We start from the raw sequence: 21205 nt of genomic DNA, 5'->3' as shown, positions 1-21205 counted from the left end.
CAATGCAAAGACTGTAAAAGACGCACACCCATTGCCTCATCAAGCAGATGCCCTTGCTGCACTGGGAGGAAATGTATTCTTCTCTACCATGGACTTGACTTCTGGGTTCTACAACGTGCCACTTCATGAGGAGCACAAGAAGTACACAGCCTTTTCGTCACTCTTCGGCCTCCATGAGTATAGGATGCCTCAAGGCCTGTCCAACAGTCCTGCAACCTTCATGCGGATGATGTTGTCGATATTCGGAGAGGAAAACTTCAGCAGCTTACTCTGTTACCTATATCGTGATGGTTTTTGCCCCTAATGAACAGCTGGCTCTTGAACGTCTGGAAATGGTGTTCTCCCGTCTGAACAATCACAAACTCAAGCTGGCCCATAAGAAATTTCATCTCTTGAAGAGTTCAGTTAAGTTTCTGGGTCATATTGTCTGTCCAGATGGGGTGAGAACAGACCCTGACAAAGTGAAGACCATTGCTGATATGGGTGAGGCTGAGTTGATGGAGAGCGATGGTGTCACACCTTCCTGGAAGAAGATCAGGTCATTCTTGGGCGTGGTCTTCTATTATCAGCATTTCATTGCCGATTGCTCTGCAAAGGCCAAACTTCAGACTTCAGACTCATTTCTGACCGACAAGTTCAATCACATGCGAAGAAAGGCAAGGAATTCAAGAAAAAGTCCTTTGCCCCAGCAGCTCTTACGTCTAATGATTGGACACCTGCATGTCAGGAATCATTGCAAACATTGTAAAGTGAGCTCACTCATGGTGTTCCGTTAGCTTACCCGAACTTCAATGAGCCTTTCATCCTCGCTGTTGATGCTTCTTTTGATGGTATTGGAGCCGTCTTGTCACAAGTGTCACCTGGTGAGACAGTTGCACGGCCTGTCGCCTTTGCAAGTAAGACGCTGACCCGGTCTCAAATGAACTATCCAGCACACAGGCTGGAGTTGTTGGCGCTGATGTGGGCTGTGTGCGACAAATTCAGCCATTGGTTGAAAGGGAGACACTTCACCTCTTGGACAGATAACAACCCCCTTTCGTACATTCTGACAAAACCACGTTTGGGTGCCTGTGAACAAAGGTGGGTGGCCAAGCTTGCAACATACAACTTTGATCTTAAGTACGTAGACTAAAAGCTTTAGGAATCCAAACTATAACATATAACAAGTACCCTGTATCAAAGTTTGGGAGGTTAAAGTCCAAAATGGATTTCTGTACAGAATGAGAACATGCCATCGACTGAACAAAGGCTTTTCCAGTTCATTGTGCCGGATGATCTCAAGCCTCAGATTCTTCTTGGCCTCCATGACAATGCTGGTCATCAGGGCCATGCAAGAACACTGTCCCTTGGAGTGGCATGGAAAGAGACATAAATGACCATGTGCGACGATGTGAGAGATGTGTTGTTGGCAAAACACTTGAACCCAAAGCCCGGGCACCTCTTGAAAGCATTCACACATCTGAACCTATGGTACTGGTGTGCATTGACTTTTGGACCGCTGAACTTGGTGACAAGAATACAGTTGAGATTATTGGTTGTCACTAGGGTTGCAAAATTCCGGGAATTTTCAAAGATGGAAATTTTCCACTGGAATTAACGGGAATGTATGGGAATAAACTGGGAATTTTCAAAACTGAAGGTTGGCTCTTCATAGGGAACTTAAATATAGTTGGGGAAAGTACATTTTAGCATAACCTTGACTAAAACAAACAGATGCCATTCAAGTACACTTGAATATAGCACACTGCTTACTGCATGGCTATTAAGACCACACGAAGGTTCGCAACAGGCTCACAAATGTGAGAGTGGAAGAACTGGTTGGAATTCGGGCAAACTAAGGCTCTTTGAGCCTGACACAGAGCTATCCTCAACAAGGCTGGACAGTGACACATAAGAGGAAGACTCAGAGTTGGATGTTGATGAGGCCCAGGAAGAGCCCATTGACTGAAAGGGTCAAAAATGCAGAGGATCGCTTGAAGGAAGATTTGCATGTTTAACCCTCTGGAGTCATGCACATTTATTTACGTATTTAATCATAGATTTTCGATTGTAAGGAGTAGAATGATGATTTAGATATCTGCGGAATCGTAGCTTTCCAAGAGTATCTCCTTTGAGATGTACCCAGGGCACAGCAGCCAATATTGCCGCTCAAAGCAGCTTGATTCGGCATTACACTGTGTGTGATTGGTGGATTTGTGTGTCAGTCAAGGACATCTCGGCCGGCCGGCAGCCATGTCGGTCTGAAATGACCAATGGACACTCGAGAAATCTAAGGAACTACCCACCAATACAAAAACATATAACAGGTGTCTCCCTTCAGTTTCAGTCTTTTAGTATGTGAAGAAGATAGAGAAAATAGCTAGAAGGAAATTTACCGTTGCGGACATGCTGGATTTTATTTTCGCGAGCAGTAGTGAAGAAGATGGCTCATCAGAAACTGAAGTCTTCGACTCTTCTGAAGAAGAAGAATACAGGGACAGCAGGGATCCATTTGAGGATGGGTAAGTGTAAATATAACCCATTGTGCATTTGCCATTTTGTGAGGAGTACCGCGAAAATGAACAATAGATTTATCAACCTTTTTATTTTCCCCTCATTAACTTTTTTCTCGGGACAAAATAGACTCTTGATTAGTAAACGTTTACTCTGTGTAAATGTTATTTATGTGTAAACGTTATTTTGGCATGTATAAGTAAGGTTACATGTATAGATGAATTAAAATAATCCTTTATTCGTCCCACAACGGATACATTTATAGACATGTATTTTATCTGATCATACTGTTCTGTACAGATGAGACTTTGTCATAGACTTATTTACATGTGTGTCTGTGATTATTTTACCGTACTGTTCTGTACAGATGAGACTGTCATATACTTATTTACATGTGCATTTGCCATTTTGTGGGGAGGAGCACGAAAATGAACAATTCGATTCATCAGCCATTAATTTTTTTCGTCATGAATTTTATCTTCGGACAAAATAGACTCTTGATTAGTAAACGTTTACTCTGTGTAAACGTTATTTATGTGTAAACGTTATGTTGGTGTGTATAAGTAAGGTTACATGTGTACATGTAGATGCATGAGATAATCCTTTATTTGTCCCACAATGGAGACATTTATAGACATATATTTTATTTGATCATACTGTTCTGTACAGATGAGACTTTGTCATAGATTTATTTATATGTGTGCCTGCCATTTGTGGGGAGTACTATGTAGTAATGGGGAGTACAATACACGGTGTGTGTGTGTGTGTGTGTGTGTGTGTGTGTGTGTGTGTGTGTGTGTGTGTGTGTGTGTGTGTGTGTGTGTGTGTGTGTGTGTGTGTGTGTGTGTGTGTGTGTGTGTGTGTGTGTGTGTGTGTGTGTGTGTGTGTGTGTGTGTGTGTGTGTGTGTGTGTGTGAACTTCGTAATAATTATTGTCCCACATTTGTATTTGTTTTACAGAGAGGTTTCACAGCTGCCTGGGCCTAGCGGCCCACAGATGACATTTCTCCAGGAGCCTCCAGCTGTGCCTGCCACCAGGTCGAGATCTACCGTGGATCAAGGGCCTTCACCACTGCCATCCCCACCAAGGACTAGCGGACCAGCATCATGACAGCTGCCTCCATCTCTGCCTGCGGCGAGGTCAAGATACAACTCAGCTCCACCACAGCCACAGCCATCACCATCAACCCGGGCAGCAAAGAGGTCTCGTAGAGCACACGTAGCTCCTACACAGCCACCAGCTGCCCATGCACCATCACCCCCACCTGCACAGCAGCCAGCTCCACTGTCTTGGAAGACAGGCGAAGACCCTGACACTGCTCCCCCTGTCTCCAGGTTTCAACCTGCTCGCACACCCGGGCCACAGCTCAGCTCAACAGTATCAAACAAACCCCTTGACCTGTTCAAACTGTTCTTCAGTGCACTAACAGTACAGACACTCTGTACCAACACAAACACGTGGGCTGCACAGGAGATGGGAAAGGGTAAAACCTACAAATGGACTGACTTGACTGTAGAGGATTTCATTCATACATGGGGCTGCTTCTATACATGGCCCTGCTGAACCTGGACAATGTATTGGACTACTGGAGGAAGGATCATTTTTTGTCAGTGTCTCTGCCAGCACAGGTCATGTCACGTGACAGATACAGGACAATATCCTGGAACTTGCATCTCAGCGACCCTGATGAGGATTTCCAGAACGACAGCAAAAAGGGCACACCCCACCATGACCGACTGTTCAGATTGAGACCCCTCATGGACACCATCAAGACTGCGTGTAAGGCCTTTTACCATCCCCATAAATACCTGGCTGTGGATGAGAGGATGGTTGCCTCCAAGGCTAAGACTGGAATGACCCAGTACATGAAGGCCAAACCAACCAAGTGGGGATTCAAGCTGTTCGTCATAGCTGATTCGAGGAATGGCTACACAATATACTTTTCTGTTTACACTGGTAAAAGTGACATCCTCTCCGGACATGGCCTGTCGTATGATGTGGTAATGTCTCTGGCGCAGGCAAGTTAACTCGGAACAGGTTACCATATTTACATGGATAATTTTTACACCGGCCCGAAGCTGTTCAAGGCTCTCCATGCCCTAAAGTTAGCTGCCTGTGGGACCTACAGAGAGAACCGCAAGGACTGCCCAAGGCCACAGACTAACGCCCTGACAAAAAAATCCAAAAGAGGCTCCATAAGATGGATCAGGGAGGGCCCACTGGTATTTGTGAAGTGGATGGACAACAGGGAAGTAGCTGTCTGCTCCACCCTCCATGAAGCATACTCTGGCAACGCCGTGCAGAGAAGCCAGAAGCAGAGAGATGGCTCCTGGACCCGAGTAGAGACCCCGTGTCCCACACCTGTTGCTGAGTACAACACACACAAGGGTGGAGTTGATCTGTCAGATCAGCTCATACAGTACTACTCTTCAAAGCACAAGACCATGCGCTGGTACAGGAGATTGTTTTATCATTTCCTGGACATTGCCACTAAAGACAGCTACATTATGTACAAAGAAGTCTGTCTGTCACAACAGAAGAAGCCCATGACACACAGAGCATTCATGTAGGAGCTGAGTGCTGAGCTCTGTGGCAAGCCTGTCCATACACCTCCTGTCCGGGCACCTGCAGCTCATCTTTCTGTGCCCATTGCTGATGTCCAGGCAGAAAGCGACAGGGCCACCACAGGTCGCAGGAAATGCGAACATTGCTACTTCCAAGGCAAGAGAAAGGACACACCTTGGAAGTGCAAGCAGTGTGATGTTGCCCTGTGTGTCTCACTGGAACGCAACTGCTTTGAGGCATGGCATGAGGACTTAATCTGAGTCAAAGTCCATCATCTTCTCCCGCTTATCCATGGTTGGGTCGAGTGGTGAGTGAAAGTGTTTTTTATAAATAATTGAAAAAAGCTCTGGTGTTCAATATTCTAACAAGTGTGTTTTTGCTGTTTTTATTTGTATGTATAATGAATAGTTGGTTGAAGGAAAAAAAGTTCTGATGTTCAATATTGTAAAAAGTGTGTATTTGCTGTTTTTATTTGTATGTATAATGAATAGTTGCTTGAAGGAAAAAAAAATTCAATATTGTAAATAGTGAGATTTTGCAGTTATATTTATATACATTGTTGGTATTATAATAAATTGTTGGTTGAAAAAAAATGTTCTAATGCCCAATTCTTTTTTTTTTACACATCACATGAACCTTGTTATGTAATATGAAGTCATTATTCAGTCCTGATATATCTTAGTCCCTGCTGTGGTGAAAGTAGAGCGATTGACAGCTGTTTTACTCAGAATTCCAATTTATTAAATTTCATTTTAGACATGAATAACACATTTATATACAGTGTAATTCAAATATTTCACTACTTTTGTAATCCTAAGACTTTGGTAACCAAATCTAAAACACCAAAACAATTCGATCACATGAGAACATTTGTGTTTTCACAAGAGTTTTGAAGATTTTCTGAAAATCGGATGTCAAATGTTAAGCTTTTGAGCTACTTATCTCATAGGTGAGTAATTTGCATATATAGCAATACTAGAGATTGTCCAGAACATTTTAATATGTAACACATGGGTGCCATGTTCGAAGAAATACATTTAAAAGGTGATTTAAGAAAACATCTAAAAATCGAGAAAATACCCTTAGACTCCAGAGGGTTAATGGGACTTTTTGGAGGGAGAAGGGTGAGTGGGGTTGGGAGGGATGAGTAACATTTAACTCAACATTCCTGTTTTTGTTCTTCAATGAAACAAATAATTGTTCAATAAAATAAAAAAAAATCTGTTGAAATGTCATGTTTTTTTGTTTAATTTAGCATCGAACATTTCCAAAATCCTCCAGTTTAACTTCCGATGGAAACTTTCCGGAAATTTACTGGAAACTTTCCGCCCCTTTGCAACCCTAGTTGTCACTGACCATTTCTCAACAATGGGACATGCTTTCCCATGTCGGAGTCAGTCTGCAAAACATGTCGCTTGCCGGTTATGGAATGATTTCTTCTGTCAGATCAGGGTTGATTAGGGTGCCAACTTTGAGAGCAGACTAATTAAGGACCTTTTGGAGGTGGCGGGGGTGCAAAAGTCACACACAACACCTTACCCCCCCATGGGTAATGGCATAACAGAACGCTTTAACAGGACGCTGGGGAATATGTTGAGAACCCTTCCCCCAACAATGAAAGCCAGGTGGCCCCAGGTGTTGCAGATGCTGACCTTTTGCTACAACTGCACAATACATGAGACAACCGGCTTTGCCCCGTTTTACCTCATATTTGGCCAGCATGGGCTTCAGGATGAAAGAGATCATCCATAATGAGTTTGTCTCTCGGTTGAGACGGGACTTGTGTGAAGCTTCACGGATTGCTCAAAACCACGGGCTTAATAAGCAAGCCCGTCATGCTTTGCTTAACAACCGCAAAGTCAAGGGTTCTCCGCTGGCTGTGGGTGATCGAGTTTTGTTGGCTAACCGTGGTGAGAGGGGCAAAAGGAAGCTTGCTGACAAGTGGGTTTATATACTCTATGATGTTGTGTCGGTGAGGGCTGGGATTAATGTGTACAGGATAAGAGATGCCCAATCTGGAAAAGAGAGAGTTGTACATCGGAACCTGCTTCTCCCAGTTCACTTTCTTTCCATGGACGAGGGTGAAACCCCTGCCTTCGCTTGTCAACTCAGATAATGGGGATGAGCAATGCGGAAGGGGTCAAGTCTCTGTGCATGTGGACAATGTAAATGGCTACGATCACACTGTGGACTGGCTCATGAACTCACCTGACCAAGTTTCTTTCAACGAGGTTCACTCACCTGACCAAGTCCCTGCCAGTGATGCTCACTCACCTGACTCAGTCCCTGCCATTGATGCTCACTCATCTGACTCAGACCCTGACAGTGTGACTCTACCAACCGTCCCAGACCCTGACAGTGTGACTCTACCAACCGTCACAGACCCTGACAGTGTGACTCTACTACCCTGACCCAGACAGTGTGACTCTACCGTCTGACCCAGACCCTGCGAGTGCTGCTGACTTGACTGACCCAGACTCAGTTGGAGTTTCTCATTTCATTTCCACAGAAGTTGTTGATGAAACCAATGCTTTTTGCACGCAGCCTCATAGTGTTCAAGCGGGCTGTGGTGGTTTAGCCACTACTACTTGTAATATCTGGCATGGAAACAGATCATCATGGCCTTTCAGTAGTTTCACTCTATATGGGAAATTACAGCCTTTTGGCCTTATCTAGGGCAAAGCTCTCCAATTCCATGAACAGTAGAAATGCATAAGTAAACATAAATAATGCTGAAAACAGCAGGCAGTAGTTACGTCTTGCATTTGAGAATATTCAACGAACATGAGAAGGCATACTTCATGTGTGAAAAAAGAAGCCAAACAGAGAATGGCACTGAAGTTGCACACTGACTCCGAGCTCATCAGAGTCATTATTCTGTTGCCAATCCCAAAGGGAGGGGGGGTTGGGCATTCACTGTGCTGCCCTCTTTTAGAAAGATAAGCTATATCTCGATACAAAATAGAAGTGTCTCTGAATGACATGGGGCTTGTTAAGACTTTATACTGTTTTCAATTATTTAAACTTTTTGGGACCATGTACAGTATGTGTACCATCACTCCCTAACTTCCATTAAAATGGAAAATGGATGTCAATAGTGTTGCAATGTTTCACAATGCAGTATGTCTTGCTTCGGCCAGGCCCCATCCTTCTAAGCATGTTTAGACAGATAAAAACCAATCTAATAACTTGACAAGACACATGTAATGTGAGTAGCTGTAGTTTCAGGACCATGGACAGCGCTGCGCGTGTGTGCACTAGGGGTTTCACCAACTAATCGACTAGTCGACTAGTCGACTACCTTTACCACTAGTCGGCGCTGTAGGCCCTAGTCGACTAGTCGTGGAAAAAATGGAGGTAAACGAGGTGCTGCAAAATGCTTCAAAACACGTCCGACATTCTTATGTATGGCAGTACTTCAACGAAGATGTAACCAACTCCACAGTGAAGTGTCAGTTGTGTACAGCTGTATTGAAGTACAATACAAATGCATCTGCTATGCGCAACCATCTGAAGATGAAACACCCGCTGCCGACAGCTAGCACTAGCAGTAATGCTAGCACCAGTGAGCAACGGACCGGCGTCAGCACTGAACAGAGGCAACAGTGATGCGGATGATGAGCTACGGGATTACTGCCAGCGGACACCGCATATCCCCACAATGGATAATCCACTGGAGTGGTGGGCAGAAAACGTGCACCGCTTCCCCCGCTTTCGAGGAGCTACCTGGCTATTCCAGCCACAAGCACCCCGAGTGAGAGGGTTTTTTCCCTGGCAGGCAACACTGTCACCCGAAAGCGATCAAGCCTCCTTCCCTCACATGTCGATGCGTTGGTGTTCAAACCAAAAATATGGAAAGGTGGACGTTATCGTGGAGGACAGCGAATAAAGTGTTGCGCAATGCGCTGTTGCGCACTGGATTTACGTGGCATTTATGTAAACAAGAGTTTTTTGCTGTCGATTTTGGTGAGTCCAGTGTTTGTTATTTACTCAGCCATGTAACACAAATTAAAATGCAGTGTTTAATGTTACTGTATGAGTTCCAATAGAAAATACAGTTGTAAACCTCTCTTTGTGTGTCTCTATTATGACGTAACGACTAGTCGACTAGTCGACTACTATTTTGAAAAACTAGTCGACTAGTAAATATTGGTAGTTGTGAAACCCCTAGTGTGCACTGACCCGGGTGCTGAACGTAGTGGAACATATCTACAGGTTTTATTTATTGTTGGCATTGGCTACAGTCTGTTTGTTAATTCACTTGTTTATGGAACCAATTTGTGCAAAATTCAGCTCCATGGGCTGTCGCTGTAATTTATCTGATGTGATTATTAGTGTCCAATTTTTTGTCATCATTGCTCGTCATACATATAGTCATGTGTCCTGCTCCCATCACAACCTTCATGGCTCAAATCACGGCATGACAAAGATCTGCAGGCCCTGGATCAGCATCTTTTTTCTTTCATCATGCTTGACTGTGGGGTAATTTCGAATATTTGTGTTGCTATCTGGACACTTGTAATTTGATCAGCATCTCCTTCAGGTACACAAAGAATATCTTCAATATAGCACCATTATATAAAAATCCAACATTTACACAAAACAGTCTCAACAAGACAATCAGTGATTTGCAACAATCACCATAATATCCATTAAAGGCAGGTATTAAAAGTTTAGCTACTTTGGTGTAAAGCACAAAGCAAACCGCATTTATGTTCTGGGGGAGCAACATGCTCTATTTCCCTAGACATGCTTATGTAATATTGTCAACTAAGTAAGCCTTTTCTTTAACACACACACACACACACACACACACACACACACACACACACACACACACACACACACACACACACACACACACACACACACACACACACACACACACACACACACACACACACACACACACACACACACACACACACACACACACACACACACACACACACCGAGACAGCCTGCTAGTTTGAGAGCAGACGTGGCCCCATGCACTAAAAGCAACATTAACGGCGGCATCAAGAGGACGGCTACTTATTAAATGAAATTAGGACAGATAGCGTTGTTTGCCCTTTTTCTTCTTCCTGCAACACACACATGCAGGGATCAGCACATGCCCTTATCTTCAGAGAACAACATATAACTGTGCCATCAGACCCCTTTAAACAAAACTATAAACCCAAAGCAACACAGAGATCAAAGAATAAGTAAGTTACAGTACATGAAGTTATGACCCAGTCAAACGTACCTCCTTGCCGAGCTCTTCTCTGATGACCTGCTGGATCTCCTGCATGCTGCTCTGAGGAGCCTGGCTGTGGAGCACCTTCAGGGTGGACGTGTACTCCTCAGGCAGCAGGTAGTCCAGGGCCCCGAGGTGTTGGCCCACCTTGATGAAAGTCCCCCGGTTGGCACAGCACAAGTCTCGAAGACGTTCTGCCGATCGCAGATGCACCTGCAGGGGAAAAGACAGCCTAAAGTCAGAAACAGGATTGAAGGACTCGAGAATGCAGCAGTTTTAACATTTGGCCTGAGGATGGAGCCAAACAGTGTCTGTAAGGGTTCATCCTCTTCCTCCATTAATGCATTGAAGACGTTTTTGTTATCTGCCCACTGAAGATCATGGTAATTTGTAGAACCAGAAGTACAGTCAATTGTTGTCAGTGAACAGTTGGAGGGATGGATGTGTGCACTATAGTTCATATCACACTGGTGTCTATTACATGAACACATGTCTATTTAATAATCCTAATATAGTGCAGTCACAAATGATGATCTGAAGGTTCACTGTATTCCTTCATCACACAGTTTTGGCCCATTGTTGGCTACTAATACTATAATAACATCTGAAAATAAGTTTTTGATCACTGATTTGATGATTTCTTGTAACTTCCGTTCCAGCACTAAAGAAGATAAATCAGGAGAAAGTAATGATGAGAACAGTGTGTGGGCAAGTAGACCAATAGCAATAGCTAAATTGAAGGCCAAACGTCCTCTGCATTAATATTTACATAACGAGGAACGCAGTTTAACTTTTTTTTCATGACTAGTATAATAAAACTGTATATACTGTATATGGTAACATTCTAAACAATACATATAGAGTAGAATACAGTTAATCTGGGGACATATCATTATTTCAGGCTTGACTTGTTTACTTACAGCCATGAGGAACAGGTGAAAAGCTTTTAACATTTATCCAAGTTTAACATTCAAAATATTTTTAGAACCTTCTGCCGGTTGTGGGGTTTTGAGACAGTGAGATATACAGCAGTAATACAATTATAATAAAAAAGAGACAATAGAAATGTAATAGATTGAAAACATTCATATTATATTGAAAAGAGTACATCTTAGATTATTAAAAAAGAACAGATTTAACAGAATTAAATGACTATTATGTTGAAGGGCCCAAAATGATGAATGTGTGTGTGTGTGTGTGTGTGTGTGTGTGTGTGTGTGTGTGTGTGTGTGTGTGTGTGTGTGTGTGTGTGTTGGCCCCTTGTCCCTTCTGTCTCATTAGAACCAGCTGGAAGTGATAATGCTTATAGAGGGGCTCATCTCCTGAGACCACTGCAAATAAAAAGCCGTGAAATTAGCTCCCCTTAACCTCTGTGTATCACACGCACGCACGCACGCACGCACGCACACACACACACACACACACACACACACACACACACACACACACACACACACACACACACACACACACACACACACACACACACACACACACACACACACACACACACACACACACACACACACACACACACACACACACACACACACACACACACACACACACACACACACACAACCTGAGACAGCCAGCTGTCATAACAACTAGTTACCATTTGACATGAGTGTCATCTGGGCCCTGATGACACAGCAGTAGCAGAGATTACCAGATGAGCCTCTCCAGCAGGAACCTTTTTAATAAAAATGATCAAGGCACCTATATACGACCAGTTATCTTAATGGGAAAAGCTTTAATACATAGTTGGTAGAACATTTATTTTGTGATGTATTATACATAAACATGTTTTTTTTATACAATGCATTTTTAGATATACTAAACCAAAACATGAAATGCATCAAAGCATCCTCTACAAATATTTTAATAAGGAGACATGGGCAACAAAAAAGAAACTTCTTAGGTTATTAATTTTGAGAAGGACAGAATTAAATCTTGAATCTCACAATACTGGAAATAAAAAAAGGAAATGTTCAGAATCTTAAATAAAGACAAGTTTGACTTCAAATCAACCAAATATGTTCCAGTTTTCCTCGTCATTAAACAAAGTTTATTGCATCACGTGCTCGTAGTGTGAGTGTTTGAACATGTGCCTGGTTACTTTGTTTCAAGGAGGTCCAATAGGTAAAATAATTAGAAAAAAGCAAAGTATCTTATCATCAAGGGATAGATGTTTTAAATACTGTGTCTGTAGATAACAACACAGGCCAAAGCTTTTCTGTTCTCATCCCAAAGAGATTAAATTAAATGATATATATCAAGTGTTGTTAGACATTTAACATTATAAAAACTATGCTGTTATCCTTCCGTTTGAAATGACTGCCATTTTCATCCTTGTGTTCGAGTAACGATGCACCTTACACAGGTCTTAAAAATAATAAATCAGTTTAATAAACAATTCCTTATCAATCATTTTTTTATTACTATCTCAGTCTGATGCCAACTGCCTTCAAACAACACGATCACATGCAGTCATCGTCGTGAGAGACGTGTCTGTACAAATGCGTATTGAAGCTGATCAAAATGAGAATCTGGTACCAGTTTGCCCGTGGCTCGTAGTCTAATCTCCAGATGTATTATTCCTCCTCTTTCCTCTCTTCCAGTAATCAGTAAGCTTTGTCCAATGAAGGCGGGCGCACAGCTTAAGGATGACATCACCATGGCAATGCTGCTCACTGACATTCTGAAACCAATGCTTCTCTGGGATAGGCTGACACTGGCCTCCTCCTACCATCTCCACATATGCACCGTCCAATTACATAGACCGCTAGCAAATTAGACACAGAGGTTAATTTGTGTTACAACACAGAGACACACAGAAACACAGATACACACAGAGACACACATATACACACAGAGACACAGAGACACAGCACCTCGCTTCAGAGCGCTGGGTGCTTCGGCTCATCCTCTTTACACTGTGCAGTAAATCAAACACTGGAGGTGTGTGTGTGTGTGTGTGTGTGTGTGTGTGTGTGTGTGTGTGTGTGTGTGTGTGTGTGTGTGTGTGTGTGTGTGTGTGTGTGTGTGTGTGTGTGTGTGTGTTTGTGTGTGTGTGTGTGTGTGTGTGTGTGTGTGTGTGTGTGTGTGTGTATGTGTGTCTGTGTGTGTGTGTGTGTGTGTGTGTGTGTGTGTGTGTGTGTGTGTGTGTGTGTGTGTGTGTGTGTGTGTGTGTGTGTGTGTGTGTGTGTGTGTGTGTGTGTGTGTATGTGTGTCTGTGTGTGTGTGTGTATGTGTGTGTGTGTGTGTGTGTGTGTGTGTGTGTGTGTGTGTGTGTGTGTGTGTGTGTGTGTGTGTGTGTGTGTGTGTGTGTGTGTGTGTGTGTGTGTGTGTGTGTGTGTGTGTGTGTGTGTGTGTGTGTGTGTGTGTGTCTGCTTGCACAAACTCTGCAGTTCAATACTGGGCTCAATCTGATGTGCAGGCCTTCATGGGGAGGGGGAACCTTCATTTAATTATTGGCAACATTTGATTTAGAATAAATATTTGATTCCAAATCTGCAAATAAAGAAATAGAAAAGAGGCTGTGACAACCCAATATGCATCAGTTTCACACCAACCACCACACCAAAATCAGGCCATGTCATAAAGTAGGGGGGGGGGGGCGCTCTTTCCAGTGCCTTTCCCAGACCACATACATTTTTCATTAAGATTTCCTCAACACACTTGCATGCACCAAAATCCAAAATTGTAGAATAGTTTGGCCATTCTATGGGAAAAACACAAAAGCAGTGTACACAATATACACTTCTCGCTAGAAATCTAATCAAAAAGCATTTCAATGGTCAAACTATTCTACAATTTAGGATTTTCTAGAGAGGGTTATTTGTGAATATACCACCTTCCGGATCGTTTGCAATTCCCGCAAATTGACTATAAGGGAGGCTGTGGCTCAGTGGATAATGCGCTGAACTTCGAATCAGGGGAAAGCAAGTTTGAGTCCCACTGCAGTCAGCATGTCGTTGTGTCCCTGGGCAAGATACTTCACCCCAAATTGCTCCTGTGGGGAGTGTCCACAGTACCGAATGTATGGAAGTCGCTTTGGATAAAAGCGTCTAACAAGCGAAATGTAATGTAATGTATAGGTCGTAATAAGCTCCTGATCAATCGACTTGGAGGAGGACAGGCTGTGACAACCAGTGTGCGAAATATGGGGGGGTCCGGGGAAGCTCGACCCCCCTGATTAACACCTGAGCCCCCCTGAAAGCCTTAACAGCAAAATGTGAGGGTGTTCTCAAATTATATATATTGTATATACTATTTATTTGTCACTTGCAATGGTCACTAAAATCTTTTTAAGCTTACTATGTCCAGTATTCATAATTCAAAACATTTATTCACAAATATCTTCTATTTTGGCTGGGAAAGCATTTCCTCGCATAGAATCGAAAACAGACGCTCGCGTATTCATTCATTCATATGAACGTCAGAATATAGAATTATTTGACGGCACCCCTGAAGACGCCAGACGGCACCCCGGTTGAGAAACGCTGCTATAGACTACTGATTGTCTTGGCTTGCATCCATGAAATATTGTATAGGCATACTGCATATTGAGAAATCTTCAACCGGTATATTGCGCAATAAACAGGAGATGGGGACCCCCCGAATTATTGACGGGTATATCGCACACTGGTGACAACTGTGAAGAGTGTGTTGACTCCTGGAGAGTCAGTGGCAGCTCAGATATCGGTGATCGTGGCAGAACGGGTTTCAACTAATCTGCGTCTTATGAGAGGAGGACACACATCATTCTTAAAAGGAATATCATTATTTTTAAAAAGCCCAAGGGGGGGTGAGCACCTTAGTCATATGGACACAACTGTGTCAGACCCAAGATTGAACAAATTACTAAACACAAGCCGTGTTTGACTAATGCCTCTAGCACAAAGTCTGAATGGATCAAATGGCCTGCAGCAAAAATACCTTCACTGTGAAATGAGATGCTAAAGATGTTGACTTTGTTCCAGAGGCAGTTGGGGAGGGGGAGGTCCATCATAAGCTGAAGGCCATGACAATAGTCATTGCTGGCATCGCAGCTTCAAGGAGGTTGGAGAAGAGGAACGAGTCGGCTTGACTCAGATCAAAATGAAAGATCAGGATCCTTCGTTGGGCTGAGCAGCATCGGAGGTGGTGATGTGAAGGGCCCGAAAAAAAGCTGCCCACTAAGTTCAAGGAGTTGCTGGGACAGAAGCGCAGTGGAACACTGGCCTGCTCTCAGGAAGACCAAGAGGAAGTTCTGAAGCAGAAATACTAAGACACTAAAGCCGGAGCTGGGAGAGTGCGACTCCTCATAGACCCTCCTGAACCCAACAACAGTTTCACATGTCAGAGCTGCAGCTAAAGGACTTATGGTTTTAGAGTGAGGGGGGTTGTCTCAGGGTGTTGATGTGATGTATATCTGAATCTGAATCAGTGGATATGAAAGATATCATTAGAAATGGGCTGGGACCGAGAGGAACACGATGGCAGCCTGAGTTGAGAGCTCCGCACAACTTCAGTGATTAATTTGAGTTTTTTACCTCCACTCAGAGAAAAAGCTTAACATCTTTATTGACTATAGCTAAGAGTTGACATCTAAGGAAAGACTCCTGCTACAAAAAGAAAGAAAAAGAAGGAAGGATCTCAACAAAAAAAAACACGAGGCAACCAAGGCCTACCAGAACCGGAGGGTGAGTCTCAAGAGGATGATAGAAATCCTTTGTTTGCTGAAATAATGTCCGAGTTAAAATCTCAACGTTCTGAGATAATTAATCGTCTCGATGGAATTGATAATCGTTTGGTGATTGTGACTAGTCAAGTCTCAACAATGAAAGAAGCACTAGCTACAACAAACCAGGTCCTTGAGAATCAACTTCAGCGTATGGACGAAGCTGAACAAAGAATTTCGACATTAGAAGACACCTTACAAACTACAGCACGGGACCTTCACAGAGCCGAAAAGTTGATAAAGACGCTGGAATCTAAGACGGATGATCTCGAAAATAGAGGGAGACGTAAAAACCTTATTTTACTAGGGCTCCCAGAGAAGTCAGAAGGCAGCCAATTACTAATTCAATATATTCAACAAAAACTATCTTCCTTGCTCAAACTCTCCCTCGATCAGAACCTAGAATTGGAGCAGGTTCACCGCTCTTTACGACCATATCCCGAACCAGGGAAGCCTCCAAGACCAATTATGATCCGCTTTCTACGAGTCAAAGATAAAGAAATGATACTGCAGTCTGCGAAAAGAAATTCAATCCACGAGGGTAATACTAAACTCACCATTCGCAGTCTGCAGAGGTACGCCGAAAGCGCAAGGAGTTCGATCTGGTGATCAAATTATTCCTCGGAAAAGGCATGTTCAGAGGGTTTGCTTATCCTCATCGGCTCCGTATTCTTCACAAAGAGAAGATTGTTTTTTTTGAAGACCCCAAAGAAGCCGACACCTTTGTTAAGCAGCAGCAGTAAATCGCTATTTTTCTAACCTACCGGAGTGGAGGTAAGATGTACATTCTTTTTTCTTTTTTTTTTCTCCTCTTCTCTCAATTAACTGTAATTGGGATTGGGGAAACGTGTGGAAATCGTTTTTCGCAAGGACACATTAAGACGATTTTCCAGGATCGAACTGGTTCATTTGTATTTTCTTATATTTACCAGTGTCTTTGCTTCCGGCAACAAAGAATTACGTAACGGACCACACCAACAAAGAAGGTAGTGGAGGGGGTCTGACAAAACAGTAACATACAGTTCTGTTTAAAATACAACCTTCCTCCTCCACTTTTATTTTGACAGTTAATGTACACTCCTCCGATCGTTCTTTTTTGATTTGTCTTGTTTTTATTATGGCAATATATTGTTTGACATGTAAATGATCGGATGGAACATACCATGATGACATTTGGGATGCGGATTTATATCTACCCATCCCCTGTTAAGGAGGAAAATTATGAAGAAATGTATTTATTTTCAATGAGAACTGAGGATGGGAGCTCCAAGTTGCCAACACAAAGAGGACATTTCGTTAGATCTGAGATGCACATTTCTCTGACGTTTGTTTCTCTCTGGGCTACAACAAATTGGGTAGATGAATTGCCAGGGTCAGAAGACGCTGGTTTGGGTGGGATGTTATATTGTTTTATTTTTGTATTTTGCATTTGTGTTACATTAGTTTTAATGGTAAATAATAAAAGCAGTGACAATCCCTTTTGTGTATGGGGCCAAAATATACAACGTATCAAATAAAATCCCACAGATATGCAGCAGTCAGCATGCAAAACATGAAAATCTATTCTTGGAATATTAAAGGCTTGGGAAATCCCATAAAAAGGAATAAAGTACTATCTCTTCTTAAAAAAGACAAAGCTGATGTGGTCTTCTTACAAAAACCTTTCTCTCATATACTAAACATCTTAAATTGAAAAGAGATTGGATAGGTCACGTGTATTTCTCATCATATAAAACCCATAGTAGAGGGACAGCTATTGTGATAAACAAAACTTGCCCATTCGAATTAGAAAAATTAGTTACGGACCCAAATGGTCGGTTTGTTTTGGTTGTTGGTACTATTTTTGGAACCCCAATCACCTTTTTAAATATCTATGCTCCCAATATAGATGAACCAATGTTCATGTCTGACATGGTGCTGCTCTTCAATGAAAACTGCAAAGGATTAGGACTGATGGGCGGCGATTTTAACTGCACTCTCAACCTACATTAGATAAATCTAACCAGTCCAAGAGCCACAATCTTAAATCCTCAAAGGTCCTTCAGGGGCTTTGTGCAGAATGTGGCCTTATTGACGTATGGCGTCAATTAAATCAAGATGTCAAAGATTACACTTTCTTTTCAAATGTCCACAACTCTTATTCTAGAATAGATTATTTTTTTATTCCCTCAAAATACATGCATAGGGTAAAAGAATGTAAAATTGATTCCATTAATATTTCAGATCATGCAAGAGTTCATTTAACTATTTACTTGGAGAAGGGAGAATTTGTATCCAGGCGCTGGAAATTTGATAACTCCTTACTTAGAGACGAAAAATTCAAATAAAAAATGTGAATGTGGATAAGGTACTATATAAAAGAAAACAATGACCCCTCTATAGATCCGAATATTATTTGGGAAGCTGCAAAAGTTACTTTAAGAGGACTTATTATCTCATACATTTCTTTTAAAAAACGTGAAAATGTTAAGCTCAGACAAGAACTTGAAAGAGAAGTAAACAGATGTGAAGTACTTCATAAATCTGCATCAACAGATGAAAACTGGAAACAATTAAACACAGCCAGAGCTAAATTAAATATTGACTTAACAAATTAAATCATAACACAAATGAATCTTACAAACCAAGTAAACTACTTGCCTATCAATTAAAGAAGGAGCAAGCAGAAAGGACTATAAAGGCAATTCGTCTGAAAGACAACAAGATAACCTACCACCCAAAACAGATTAACCAGACTTTTTATGAATTTTATAACAAATTATACAAATCTCAATGTGATTACTCACAAGATGAAATGGACAATTATCTCCATAACATTAATTTACCTACATTATCTGATTTAGACCAAGAGTATCTAAACTCATCAATTACAGAAGTAGAAGTTTTGGCTGCAATTAAATCTATGCCTATAAATAAAAGCCCAGGGCCAGACGGCTTCTCTGCAGAATTTTATAAAGAGTTTTGTACTGAACTTCAACCTATATTTATGTCAATGGTTAACAACTTCTCTCACAACAGAACACTTCCTCAATCAATTAATCTTGCATATATTACTGTACTACATAAAGATGGGAAAGACCCCTTGAATTGTTCTTCATTTAGGCCTATAAGCCTCTTGGATCATGATTATAAGATTATCACCAAATTATTAGCAAAACGACTGGAAATTATTTTACCTAAACTAATTAGTCCTGATCAAACAGGTTTTGACAAGGGCAGATATTATTCTGATAATATAAGGAGACTTTTGAATATTATAAACCATTTGGACACCTGTCAGAAGCCATCTATGCTTCTTTCTTTAGATGCAGAGAAGGCTTTTGACAGGGTTGAGTGGAATTTTCTTTTTTATAAAAATCCTAAAGCAGCGGTTATCACTAACTGCAGTTCCTCAGATTTTTTTTCACTAACAAGGGGGACAAGACAGGGATGTCCACTGTCACCTTTGCTTTTTGCAATTGTAATTGAACCACTGGCGTCATGTGTGCGAGACAACATAAGTATTAAAGGAGTGAAGATTAACGATGAACACAACATTTCTCTGTATGCTGACGATATCATTCTTTACTTAACAGACCCAGAAAATTCTGTACCACATCTGCACGACACGATAGAGCAATTTGGAAGATACTCAGGATATGCAATTAATTTTAAGAAATCGAATGCTTGTTTCTTACATATGACGCCAACAGCAAATTTGGAAAAGTCTTGTTCTTTTAATTTGTCACCAGGTGGCTTTAAATACTTAGGAATAAATATAACACCACACCTGGATAATCTGTTTAAAGAGAATTACAATCCGCTCATTGACAAAATCAAACAGGATTTATCTAAATGGTCCACATTACCAATATCACTGCTAGGAAGAATCAATGTCATAAAAATGAATATTCTACCGAGATGTATTTTTCTTTTTCAAATGTTACCATGCTATTTATCCGCTGACTATTTTAAATCTCTCAATAGACACATCTCAAAATGTATCTGGTGTAATAAAAAAACAATAATCAAGTTAATTACTCTTATGAAACCAGAAACTATGGGGGGTCTTGGTCTTCCCAACTTTCAACACTACTTCTGGTCAGCTCAATTAAGAAATGTACTATCTTGGTTTCTGGGAAGAAAGGATTCACTATGGGTTCAGATAGAAGCCAATATCTTTGACCCATTGCCAGTGGAAACTCTTATATGTGTTAAAGATTTCAATAAGGTGAAAAATATGGCCAAATGTTTTACAGTGGTCAATACACTTTTAGCCTGGAGGGACTGTACACAAAAAGTTCATGCTAACTCAGATATTTCAATCTTTTCTTCTATTTTGAACAATCCTGATCTTAGCAAATATTTGTTGTCAATCGATATAAACAAATGGACGAAATCAGGTATAAAGCAATTGAAACATTTGTTTCACAAAGATATAACATTGAAATCATTTAATGATTTAAGAGCAGAATATGACATTTCAAATAAGGATTTTTTCAGATACCTGCAAATTAGGAACGTGATCCAATCAATTACTAAAAGCAATAAATTGAGATCGGGAATGTTGGAAGAGGAGGAGATATTGATGTCATCGACCACGATCAAAGGTAAAATTAGAGAATTTAATGCAGTTTTTTCTAAAAGAGTTCAGTCATCCTTTCCAACTTTAAAAAAGATCTGGGAAAAGGACTTGGGGATACAGATAGATGAAACTACTTGGCTGAATATCTGTGAAAGAACACATTTTCCATTCACGAGCAATAAAATCAAAGAAGCAAACTTTACATTTCTCAACAAATTTTACCTCACACCCATAAAGATGCATAACATTTCCAAAGAAAACTCTCCAAAATGTCCGAGATGTAAAGTAAAAGAAGGAACATTTGTGCATCTGTTTTGGGACTGTGATCTCTTGAAACATTTCTGGGATTCGATTCATGTGCTCACAAAAGCCGTTTTAGGCATCGAAATGAGCCAAAATCCATGTTTTTTCCTGTTAAATTACATGCCAAACTTTAAACTGAACCCCAAACATTACAGAATACTAATCACAATAACATATTTTGCCAAGAAATGTATACTTTTACTCTGGAAGAATGAACGTCCTCCAACATTTAAACTTTTCATTGATCAGATAACACATTTTTTACCTCTGGAGAAAATGACATTGGAAAAATATAATCGTGGACATACAGTATCTT

The 21205-nt window shown here is 41.3% G+C and overlaps 1 protein-coding gene across 1 annotated transcript in view; it reads right to left on the bottom strand.

Annotated features, from left to right (window-relative positions):
• Positions 1-21205, bottom strand: part of adck1 (aarF domain containing kinase 1) — a 182512-nt gene that overhangs the window by 76385 nt on the left and 84922 nt on the right. The window contains exon 4 of the mRNA XM_079694392.1: positions 10307-10510. Within this exon, the coding sequence (XP_079550518.1) occupies positions 10307-10510 (204 nt within the window). The remainder of the gene's footprint in view (positions 1-10306; positions 10511-21205) is intronic.

This window comes from Notothenia rossii, assembly GCF_949606895.1.
Source record: "Notothenia rossii genome assembly, chromosome: 7".
Classification (NCBI taxonomy): Eukaryota; Metazoa; Chordata; class Actinopteri; order Perciformes; family Nototheniidae; genus Notothenia; species Notothenia rossii.
The sequence above is the reverse complement of the archived record's forward strand: the minus strand, read 5'-3'. Positions and strand labels throughout refer to the sequence as shown.